The sequence below is a fragment of the Gambusia affinis genome, linkage group LG23 (genome assembly GCF_019740435.1).
Source record: "Gambusia affinis linkage group LG23, SWU_Gaff_1.0, whole genome shotgun sequence".
NCBI lineage: Eukaryota > Metazoa > Chordata > Actinopteri > Cyprinodontiformes > Poeciliidae > Gambusia > Gambusia affinis.
The window spans coordinates 13,274,849-13,287,361 of record NC_057890.1 but is presented as its reverse complement, the minus strand read 5'-3'; the positions used below and the strand labels follow the sequence as shown (position 1 = coordinate 13,287,361).

The 12,513-nt window shown below is 39.2% G+C and overlaps 1 protein-coding gene across 5 annotated transcripts in view; it reads left to right on the top strand.

Moving 5' to 3' along the window:
- The window catches only part of anks1b (ankyrin repeat and sterile alpha motif domain containing 1B), a 184,575-nt gene that overhangs the window by 161,081 nt on the left and 10,981 nt on the right, over window positions 1–12,513 (top strand). For all 5 annotated transcript variants that reach the window (XM_044107729.1, XM_044107728.1, XM_044107731.1 and 2 more), the window contains 3 exons: window positions 3,815–3,922; window positions 6,834–7,037; window positions 8,553–8,678. In XM_044107729.1, the coding sequence (XP_043963664.1) occupies window positions 3,815–3,922; window positions 6,834–7,037; window positions 8,553–8,678 (438 nt within the window). The remainder of the gene's footprint in view (window positions 1–3,814; window positions 3,923–6,833; window positions 7,038–8,552; window positions 8,679–12,513) is intronic.

The following is a 12,513-nucleotide window of genomic DNA, read 5'->3' as shown; positions in this document are numbered from 1 at the left end:
ACAGTTTGGCGAGTCAGTGTAAATTAAAGAGACTTCTTCCTTCTCCCATCATTAAAACGGCGTGCTAGCTTGAGCACAAACAGCGGCTGGACTGTCAGTTCCCTCTGTGTTTCACGCTCCAGTAAACCCACCAGCTCCAGCGTCCCCTCCAGTAAGACGCACAGAAAAGGCTTTTTGTCTCCAGCGTCCCGAGCCAGAGGTCACTGTGAAAGCACCTCAATCTGACGTGTTCTGTTCTCCTTTCAAAATAAAACATCGTTGTTTGGTTTCCAAAGAGGTGGATCTGTTCTTGTGATTTCCCTGTTTTACTGTCCTAAAAGAAGGTGTTAAAATGACCCACTTTATTCACAATCGGAGCAGAACAAATCCTGATCGCCAACTTAAATGACTTGAAGGTTACTTTTCAGAGATTGAGAACAATTCAGCAGGAAGAAGTGAAAGCGTGTGTTCGTTAACTGAATGCATGGAGGCTAATCTGTTAATCAGGCACGTTCAATCTGGGGTAGTGGGGCCGCTAACAGGATTAGCGCCCTGATTGATGCGCAAAGAAGACACACAGAAGAGCTCAGCAGAATCGAGGAAGCAAACGGTGACCCAGATGACTTCATACTACGGCGATAACACCAGGAGCGCCAGTGGACGGAAGCAGCTCAGTTAATCACTGTTTCACATTTCTGTGTGCGGTCAGAGCCAAACGGTAAAAAACAAGTCGTCTCTGTATGTCTGTTAGATCTTATTACTACCATTCAGGTTATTCTGTTTAGAGCATGAAAAATGTATTTGATTACATTTGAATGCTTTAATGTTCTGTCAGGACTGTGGTAGCTTAGTAAACCCAACATTCAGACCAAACTACAGTGGACTTCTGGTATTTACGGGGTTGGAAACCACAGCCGCCTTCAAATAGCTGAAATCTGCAAATATTTGAAACTTCCCTGTTACATCACTCATAACTTCCTGTTTTAATAGCAAAAGCATCACATGTACCTTAATATGCATCAATACAGACAGTGAAAATCATCTTAGCATGAGTCCAGAAGCTAATATGTACACTCTTATTCTCCGATCTTGTGGGAAGAGCCAATTAAAAGCAAGGAAGATGAATGGCGCTCCATGATTGGCTGCTTTGCTGTGTGCCAAGCGATGTCAGCTCCCCAAACTGCATTTTCTTTTGAATATTTTAGATAAATCTACAACCAGGCGGGTGCTATATATTGTCTTACAAAATGTGTCCTACTCAAAGCCAAATCTGGCCGCTGTAGCTTTTTATGTGGCCCTCTAGACTCCAGATTACATCAATAAGTCCCTCCAGTTATTCACAAATCTGCAAATACAACTAAAAATCAACAGAACCCCACATTTTCTTCTGATTTCAATGAACATTTTTCTCAAAGTTGTTAATATTGTGGTTATAAGCTACATTCTTCTGCTTTATCACATAAAATTAAAGTAAAAGGCCTCAAAGTTTGTAGTTTTAATGTGACAAAACAGAGAAAACTTCTTGATTGCTTCTGATGGCATCATATTTACCTGCTTTGTTTTTTCCTCTAGTTATTATTACGCCGCTGGAACAGAAGGTACGAGCGTCACCTTATCAAGGTTATGTCTCCTGTTGATGCGAATGGAGTTTGGATTTAATGAATAGCTGTTCTGTTAGGATTAACACAAGTGTCACACATGAGTATGCACAGACATCATTTAAATGGAAATGGGCTGATGTAGCAGTTGGGTAGCATCACAGAGACTGGAGTGTGTGTTTTAATAATAGTTAATTCTCATCCATCGAAGAGCAACAATATAATCTTCTCCCCCTCACTTTTAACAGCTGTTTAGGCTGTTTCCATGTGAGCGAGAGCGCACACATTTCTCTTTTTTTTCTGGTTGTTGTTTTTTTTGTTAAAGAGGGATGAGAGAGTGTGTGGGTGACTGCTGCAGCAACCATTGTTGCTATGGTGAGAATTGAACTCCAGGCTGAGGTTGAGGCTTCTGGTGTATCTGAAGTGGATGCTGTTGCATAAGGCAACAAGTAGCACACCAGTTCACACCATGCGGGGCAATTACTGTGCCTTTTTTCTGGAAATGTGTGTGTGAGAGTAATTGTTAATCCGTGATGAAACAGAATTATGAGAACTGAGTCATGCTGCTGCCCCACAGCCGCAGGAGGCGCCGTAAAGGCTGAAGATTTTAGTACCTTTTTTATTTGCCATCATCGCCTTTGTGGTTTTCTACATGGTTACAAATTCACGAAATACATTTCTGTGATGAAAGTCCAATTTTAAGAAGCTTCGGTTATTATAATTGCATGGATTTTTGATATAAAAAAAGAAAATGGCATGGGAGCATGGGAGTCGAGCTTGACAAGCTTTGGATCAGAAACAACAGATGTGGAAAGTATTTTACACATTTTAGTTGAACTGGAATTAAATATAGTAAAATATATATGATATTCTTTTAGAGAAACTTGATTGTGCTGATTGTTTAACAGATGTAGAATAAGGGTTTATGCAAAGCAGCCTTCTTTTTCATGCTTTTTGGAAGACCTCAAGCAGCAGTTATATAAAAGCTTGCTGAATTTCCTTGCGATGCCAGGAGTTGCAAATGGCGCCAGCGACATCCTTGCAGAGTCCCGGCTTGTCTCTGTAGAGGATTCGGTACCTGGCACCGGCAGCCTGCACTGCAACCAGGAGCAGAATGAAGGATACTGTGTTTGTGTTTGGTTAATGAGCGCCTCAAGATGGGAATATATAGACAATTGCCGGCTTGTCACAATCTCATGGTGTTCAATTCGGATCTCTTCAGGGAACCAAGAGTCCTACGAGAACCTCAAAGTCAGACAGTAGAGGAACAGATAAGCTGGTGTTTAAAATTATCTGACTGTCTTCATTAAATTATTTTTTGTCAATACAGAATGAAATTAAGTTTCTGTGTTCTCTCACAGCATGCTACTGATAGCAGTGATTTAGAAATACTTTTAATTCAACTCCTAATCAATGACTGTGTAGGTTTTCCATTCATAAACAAACATTTTTTGTAGCATGAACACCCAGAGATACATTTCAGACTGTAAGGTATAGCTTTGTAAAATGCTTCAGTGTGATGTATTTTATAGAAATTGTTTGTTGTGGAAACGAGGTGAAATAAAAAACTACAGAAAATTTAAAGCCATCCAGAGGTCAGGTTGAAGAAAAGCCCTGGTATTTTTATACTTCAATCTCTAAAATTGAAAAAAATAAATAAATTGGTTCTCATGTTTTTCTGTTCCAACATGGAAATTGTTTCTGTAAAAGTATAATAGTTCACATTTGATGTTTTTGAAAGTTAAGACCTCTCAACTCGAGCTGCAGAAATGTTGTTCTTCTCTAGAGGAATGTTGATTGTTAAAATCAAATTTTTTGCCATTTCTTTCACAAAAAGCGATAAATAAATAAAGTAGCCTCTCTTTTCATTTTATCCTCCAATAATTGGATGATTAGTAATATTCTTTAAGCAACTGCCTTCATTTTTGTTCATTTGGTGCCTTTACTACTGCGTTTGAAGCTTTCTCTGGTTGAGACTGTGCAACTGTAAAAGATCCAGAAATGAACTAATTGTTTAATCTAAAAGCAACTTCATTCTTAAAAGATGCATCTAACCTTTAACCTATGTAAATAAAAACAAGAGTCCTCAGTTTTCTGCATACTTTCATCTTCGGCATCTAATTTCCAGAGTTGGGTGTCGACATGCAAATCTACTGAAAGTTCCCGATCAGTTTCTTTCCACCCCACGTCTGTAGAAGTTTCTTTTTTAACGCTCTGCTGTCTCTGTGTTCATTCAGGTGTTGAAGATCAACCTTATTGGGCACAGAAAGCGGATCCTGGCATCACTGGGGGACCGGCTACACGACGACACGCCGCAGAAACCTCCGCGGGCCATTTCCTTACGGGTAAGCATGGTACAGCTGGAAACACAGTGAACACGGTTCACACACACACGTACACACACACACACAGTGAGTCAGATTGTAGCTTTCCCACTCTTTATTTAGCCAGATGCTAAAGAATAAATATAAAATCTGACTATAAACTGAAGGCTGAAAATCCTTTCAAATCTGAACCTGCGAACTGGGAGGACTTAAAAATCTTAGACACATGAATGGATGGATGGATGGAGGGATAAACGTGAAAAAAACAGATGGGTTAATTAATGGATGGATGGATTAGTGGATAAATATATTGACAGATGGATGGACAAGCAGAATGACAGATTAATAATGTAGATGGATTTACGGATGATGGATGGATAAATGAGATGAAGTACAGATGGATGGATATTGTGCAGACGGAATATCTGAATGCAGTTATTTGTATGAAAAAAGGATTGGAGACAACTTTTGAATTGAACTATTTTCTTCATATATTTTCTCTCTATAATGAAACCTTCCATCAGAACTCATATCTTTTAAAATAAGTACTAATGCACATAATCTAAACCAACAAAGAGTAAATAAGGCTGTATTTATCAATCAATCAATCAATCAAACTTTATTTGTATAGCACATTTCAGCAGCAAGGCATTTCAAAGTGCTTTACATCAAATCAAACACAAAATACAATGCAACATAGAATCAACAATAAAAACACAACATCAATAAATTTGCAATTGATTACGTTTCAAATACAACTCTAAACAGGTGGGTTTTTAGTTGAGATTTAAAGGAAGTCAGTGTTTCAGCTGTTTTACAGTTTTCTGGAAGTTTGTTCCAGATTTTTGGTGCATAGATGCTAAATGCCGCTTCTCCTCGTTTGGTTCTGGTTCTGGGGATGCAGAGCAGACCAGAACCAGAAGACCTGAGAGGTCTGGAAGGTTGATACAACAGCAGCAGATCTTTAATGTATTGTGGTGCTAAACCATTCAGTGATTTATAAACTAACAACAGTATTTTAAAGTCTATTCTTTGAGCTACAGGGAGCCAGTGGAGGGACTTTAAAACTGGTGTTATGTGCTCTATCTTCCTGGTTTTAGTGAGAACACGAGCAGCAGCATTCTGGATCAGCTGCAGCTGTTTAATTGATTTGTTGGACAGACCTGTGAAGACGCCGTTACAATAATCAATACGACTGAAGATAAACGCATGGATGAGTTTCTCTAGATCTGGCTGAGACATTAGTCCTTTAATCCTGGAAATGTTCTTCAGGTGATAGAAGGCCGTCTTTGTGACTGTCTTTACGTGGCTCTGAAGGTTCAGGTCAGAGTCCATCACTACTCCCAGGTTTCTGGCCTGATCGCTGGTTTTCAGTTGTAATAACTGAAGCTGTGCACTGACTCTAGATTCCTCTTTAGGTCCAAAAATAATAACTTCAGTTTTGTTTTTGTTCAGCTGGAGAAAGTTTTGGCACATCCACACATTTATCTGTTCTAAGCATCTGTTCAGTGATTGGATGGGTTCTGAGTCTCCTGGTGACATCGTAATGTAGAGCTGTGTATCATCTGCATAGTTATGGTAGCTAATATTATTTCCTGTTATAACCTGAGCTAGTGGGAGCATATAGATATTGAATAAGAGGGGTCCTAGGATTGAACCTTGGGGTACCCCACATGTGACCTTTGACCTCTTTGATGAGAAGTTTCCAATTGAAACAAAGAAATCCCTGTTCTTTATGTACGATTCAAACCAGTTAAGCACTGGACCGGAGAGTCCGACCCAACTCTCCAGTCGATTCAGTAATATGTCATGGTCAACAGTGTCAAAAGCTGCACTGAGGTCCAACAGAACCAGCACTGTGGTTCTCCCACAGTCCGTATTTATATGGATGTCATTGAACACTTTTACGAGGGCAGTTTCTGTGCTGTGGTGAGACCGGAAACCAGATTGGAAGGATTCAAAGCAGTTGGTTATTGTTAGGAAGCTATTTAACTGTTTACACACAACTTTTTCAATAACTTTGCTGATGACTGGGAGGTTGGAGATCATTTATCTAAATGTGATGTGGAGATAAATCCTCCTGCTGGTGATGTCACCACCAAACAGTCCCTGAATGCCCAGCCTGTTCCTCTCCAGTCATAACAACACTGTATGTCACCATGAAGGCGCTCTTCCTTTTCATGCTATGTTTGTTGGTGTGCGTGTGCGTGTGTGTGTGTGTGTGTGTGTGTGTGCGCGTGCGTGTGTGTGTGTGTGTCAGCAGAGGAAGTGATGAATGAGTAAGTCCACCCAGTTGAACCCTTTACACAGTGAAAAGTGGAGCTAAAACACAAACTAGAAGATATTTCTTATTATTTTTGCTGCTTTGCTTTACTTTCTTGGCAAAGTAGAAAAATATGCTGATGTGTTGAACATAAAAACTTGATCACATGTAAAGAAAAGGCCTCATTCGTGCTCGATAAACCTGATATTTCAGCTCTGCTGTGATTACAAATATATGTATGCAGCTTATGATTGAAGGCAGATTATATTGGATGTCTTAGATTATACTGTATGACTCTGTTAAGATGATTAGTGTAAGCTTCATCATCTTGTAGCGTGTAAGCAGCTCAGCAGAAGGAATGATAGAAAACCCATCAGACACAGTCACTACTCTGTATTAGTCTTTATTCATGTAGATGGAGTTTGGATTTTAGATTTTTGCAGAAATGGACATGTAAGAAAAAGATCCATCCCTCCATAACCTCCTAGGTTTTAGTGATTATTCTTCCTCTTATTTTCCAATTTTCAAAGCAGTAGTTTATGAAGCTGAGTACTTTAGAAAGACGATAAAACCTTGTGCCTCTATTGCAGCAGGAGCAATGGGAAATCAGGTTATTAAATGATGGAGGTTGCCACTCACACTCGCTTCCTGTGTTGGGTTTTGTTCCAGGAGCCTGGAGGAAACCACACTCCTCCCCAGCTCAGCCCCTCGGTAGGCCAGGCAGCGTATGCGGCGGGGGTCCCCGGCGGATCTCTGGACGTGCAGCACCTCATCATGCAGGCGGACGCGCGGCGCAGGCAGCGCAGCACCGAGAACTACTTTGACGACGTGCCGCGATCCAAGCTGGAGCGACAGATGGCTCAAGTCAGCATGGTGAGGATGGAGGGATGAATGGAGGGACTGGTTAGGAAATCTGACCATTAATGGTTCACATGTTTACTGGAGAAGATGAATCCTTTTATAGACTACAATTAGTCTAATAATTTGTGCCTCTTTTCCTTGTAAATACTAAATTATTTTATTAAGACTTTTTTTTTATCATCTTGCACGCTGCTTTCAGGGTAAACTTGCTTTTAAGCAGATTTGGGTGTGTTGTTTTGATTTTTCTCCACTTGTAGACGATTGTTGGCGCAGAAATGGTTAATTTCACTTATTTCCAGTTTTTAAAGCTCCTATCAGTCACCATTCTGTCACTCTTTGGATGTAAATGATGCACTCATCCTTAGAAATGTTGGTTAAGAACGTGTTTATCATTCAAGGCTATTATTTTAGACATGGACATCAAAATAAGGATGTTTTTATTTAATATGTCCAGAACCAGTTATTATTGTTCTTATTTAATGTTTTTTCTTCAGACTATATTCCCTCAATTTCTCATTTTTGTTAAAATTTTTATTAAAAACATCCAAATATGTTAGGAAAGCAAACAAGCTTTTATAGAGTAGGAAATTTGTTTTTCCTTTTGGTTGTACATGTAGATATTTGTCACTAAATTAATATTTTTTGGTTTTTCCCAACAACTTTTAATTACATCCAAACTAGAAACTCAGACCTTTTGACTTTTAATCAGCGCAGTGCAGTAATTCAGACACACATCGAACATGGCAGCTGTGTTTTGATTTCCTATGATTGGGGTCTTTTGATGAATTGTGGAGCTCATCAGTGCAGAATAACACACTTCTGGTTGTGCATCTGAATCCCAGATGTGTGTGTGTGTGTGTGTGTGTGTGTGTGTGTGTGTGTGCGTGTGTGTGTGTGTGTGTGTGTGTGTGTGTGTGTGCGTGTGTGTGTCAGACGGCATCTCCCCTGGGCTGAGGTGGCGCTGATGAGTCAACTTTGCATGAATGGAGAGATAACAATGACAGGAGGGAGGAAGGATCTTTCTTGTCATCACACCTGTTGTTGCTCCTGCATTGTTGCTGAGATCAGTTGCCTCAATCCCAGGAGAGAAATTGTTACAGCTGATATCTTTTAAGACACAACTTACCTTTTAATCTTTACAGTGTTTTTTTAACAACTTTTAATAAAAGCTGAACGTTGAGGGGGTTGAATTTGCCCAGATTTGGCCAGAGGAAGTTTGAAAACCTCCTCTCCACATTCCTAATCTCAATTCCTGGCAAACATCAACAGTCATTGGGTTTGTGAATACATTCTCAGGCTGCAATAATCTGGATTCAATTATAAAGGGAAGGACTCAACGATAAGCTTGATATGTTCAAATATTTGAGAAGGATGTAGTTTGGATTTCAGAAATCTGCTTGTTGACAAAGCAAAGACTCTGCAGTAGGACAACATGCAGAAGAGTCGCTTCTTCTCAGATGTCGGAACATCCAGCGTACATCTGGAGCAGCTGTGGTGGTGCTAGTGTGTGTTTGTTTGTCGTTTCAGGCTGGCGAATGGTGCGAGCCGATCACGTTGCGTCCGCCCAACGAGGCGACATCATCCACTCCTGTTCAGTACTGGCAGCATCATCCAGAGAAGCTCATCTTTCAGTCCTGTGACTACGAAGCTTACGTGAGTCCAAACCCTTTAACCTGGTTCTTACACAGAGTCAAAGATGCACATGTAACATGTAACCCCATCAGCAGTAGACTAAATGTTATGTGGAAAGTTGCACCCAGAAACAAACATTTTGAGCCATCAATAAGGTTCTGGTGTTATTGTGGCCAGACCTTTGACTGGTAAAGTTAATTTAAATCAGTTGATTTCCTGACAAAGGTTTTGCGTAAAGGTAAATGTTTACCTTTTCAATAAAGTTGAGGTTGTAGATTTGGGTTGGCGATACAAAAATTCAACATCCAACTGTGTTTCAGCCTTCAATGAAGGAATGCTTTATGTCAACATGAGCATAAAACTACCAAAAGAAGTTGCTGTTCCAGCAGACAGACCAGAACCATGGAAAACATTTATGTGCTAAAGGAAATTGAGCTACAGAGACATTTAAAATGGAACCAATCAAACCAAAGCTCTGTGCCAGCATAACTCACTCTGTATTGAACTTAATTTACCCACTTGAAACTTCTTCAATTCAAATATAAACATCTGTGGTACAAGAGCAAAATCAGATGATGTGAAAATCAAAGCGCGTTGCATTCAGTTACGCAGTATGGCATTTACCAGACTGACTGGTGAGGTGTTGGAGGAATCTGGTGCGTTCAAGTACAACCACTCACAAATATTGGTATTGTCTTATTTAAAAAATAATCCTAAATGATATGCAGACCATTTTAAGTGCCTTTATTATTGTATACGATTTGTCCAGGTATTGGCTACACCACTTTAGTCTTGAGTGATTGGAGAAAATTGGTCACTTTTTGTAATTTCTAGAATGAAATAAAACAAAATATGCTTAGAAATGTATGAGATTCTTTGTTCACAGCGCAATAGTAAAAACAATTAGACGTTTTATTTAGTTTTTCTTGAGTAAAGTCAATCAGAAACGTGCTGACCTGTGGTTTCTGTGTGCCGTTACACCGTAGACGGACGGATCCACATTAATGCAACACTGATAAGAACAACGTGTGTAAACTTTGGGTTTTTCATAAAACACTGCAAATAATCCAAATCCAACTGTTTCCTGTTGATTCTCGGTTCTCTGCTGACTGAACACTGGAGATCAGCTTCCCTCTGTTTCACCTGCAGTTCCCTCAGTTTTTTTAAATCCAGACTTTCGGTTGGTTACATAAAAGATGTTTCATTTTCTTTCTAAGCGCAGAAAGAGCCACGAACCTCTCAAGGGTTTCACAGTTATGCATCCAGCATCCGGACTGAAAATGATTTCTGACTCGCTGCAGGAAAACCACTGCAGAGAGAAATGAAATCTTAGGAAGATTGAGAGGAAATGTAAGTGGATCTCTCAAATAAAATTGTTCTGATGGATTTGACAGCGTTGCAGTGGAGATATACAACAGTTATGAGCTAAATCAGTGTCAGCGCATGAATTAAATAAATGGAAAAGCTTATATGGATGTAATTTGAGGAAAGATCCAGTGCAGCTCTGCCAGAGAAGACATAAATTATATATCACCAACACATACAGGGGAATGAATTAACTTAATATTTTGCACAAGTCAACTGGTGTGAGCTTTGTTGCAATGTAGGCATGATTTTAAAATACGTTATCTTTGTTTGGATGAAAAGTTTGACTGTGAACTGACCAAACATGCTGTTGACTGTGCAGTCAACGAAGAGAACACCAAGTAATTATTAGGTAAAATACTCAACTAAAATGTTGTTGGTATTAGCAGAACCATCTATCTGTAAACATGCATCTCCTCTTTCGACTTCAGAGCAGACAGAAATCAAGCTGTTGCTCCAAATCCCAGCTTGTTAATGGCGAGCCTCTCTGTGAGCCTACTGGAGCTGGCCGTGTTCACCAGTAATGTCTGCTCACACAGATGAAGCCATGACTGGTGGAAAAACCCATTTTATGACACGGTTCACACAGGAAACTGGAGGGTTTCTTAAGAAGGGAAACATTAGTGAGCAGTTCAGGTAAAGATGTGTAAAAAACTGTGCTAGTGGCTTTTTTTTTTTTTTTTTAAGCATATTTTCACACTGAACATTTCAGAAAACTTTGGTTTCAACAAAATTATTAGTGGAACAATTACTAGCATCTCTGCTGTCAAAAGGACAGTCTGAGTTAAGCACAGTCCTACCATCATAAATGTAAACATTTGCGATGGTGAGACGTTTTTCTGCTACACTCCAAACAGCCATTTGGTGTATTTAATGTTGCTATGGAGACTCGGTGACCCCATTTTCTATAAGTGCGTACGGTGAGCTCTGCATACTTTTTTTCTCTTCTGCTTTTATCATCATCCTCACTGCGTGGTTGCAGGAAGAAACTGTTCTCTTCTAGGCTTTTGTGTCATCATGTTATATTTATATCCCACAAGTTTGGAGAGTCATGGATTGCAAATTATTAGTTCCTAAAAACTCTATTCATATGAATCAGAAAAAATAAACTAGTTACTGTTCATCTAAAGGAATTGATAGAAATACGAAGTAAAAATGTGAATAGATTTTGGGCTTTTAAAACATTTTTATGGTATTATAAATAGCGCAGAGTTTAGCTTTAGGACCAGTAGGAAGTTATATGTTTTAGCTCCCAGTTGTTGGAAGATGCAGGGAAACATGGTGGTGCTTTCAAAGAGCCCCTCCAGATCCCTGTTCCTTGTCCAGCAGGCTAAAGGAAGCTCAGAAAGTGAGATAAACGAGCGAGAGCCACAATGGAGTGAATGCCAGCGAGGTGCCAGGAGCTGGAGGATAGACGGTAATAAATTGGATGGAAAAGACACCGATAAGGCAGCTTTGTGTTTGTTTTGATGGACGGATGGTAAAAAGCCAGAATCAGTTCTTGTTCTTCAGCGCTGAACAAACAAAACGCTCTCAGCTGCTTTCAGCGCCGACTCTGATGGCGTCTTTATTGTGTTAGCTTACAGCCACAGCATAGGAAATATATCAGCTCACGATTTAGCAAAGTCATGCTAACATTATTAGCACCACTGTTAGCGGCCAACATAATCCAAGCAATAACAGTGGAGAAACACTTAAAACTTTGGAAGATAAATCCAACATAGTAAAATCTTTTTTATTGAATTCACAAGATGGAGAAAAAGTAATAAACACCTGCTTTTCACGACTGAATGCAGACTCAGAGAGACTGGAGCGTCACTTTTTAAAAATAAAGATCTAATACAAACTTAATGACTTTTTGTCCAACCTCGATTGTCTCACTTCTCCAGTTTTGTTCTCAATCAATTTTCCAACTGGACTTATTTACAATAAGAGTAATCATCCAAATGTTCTCATTGCTCTCGTTTTCCAGCGCCGTTGCTCTCCTTGTTTTAAACTTTTTAGCTATTGCTGACTGTAAATTGGTATATTTTTTTTATGTAATTTATGAAGCTCGATGTGTATTGTGGCAAGAAATGAACTTTTGCTGCAGCATATTTATACCAATGGAAAGAGGAAGTTTAGATTGTTTTGTATTAATACGAAGTTTTCATATGAAATTATTTAAGATGCGACTTTAAATATGGAAAATGCAAAAATAGTGAGTCGGCTAGCTTTACCAAATCTGAAATTTACTTGTAATTATATAATAATATAATTTTTCTTTTTTGTTGTGAGACCTTTTAATAATATTTAGATGGGATGCCAAAAAATGTGAAGGGCAACATAAAATATTACTATTGCTGGAATAAAATTTTTTTTTTAATTGACATTTTTGTAAACTCGTGTTGGCGTGAGGACAGAGTCCAGCAGCTTTACTTTGTGCCGTCCTACGCTTTAGCCTTGTGAGGAAAACTTGAAGCCAATAAAAAGACGTTTCGCTGCACAGCAG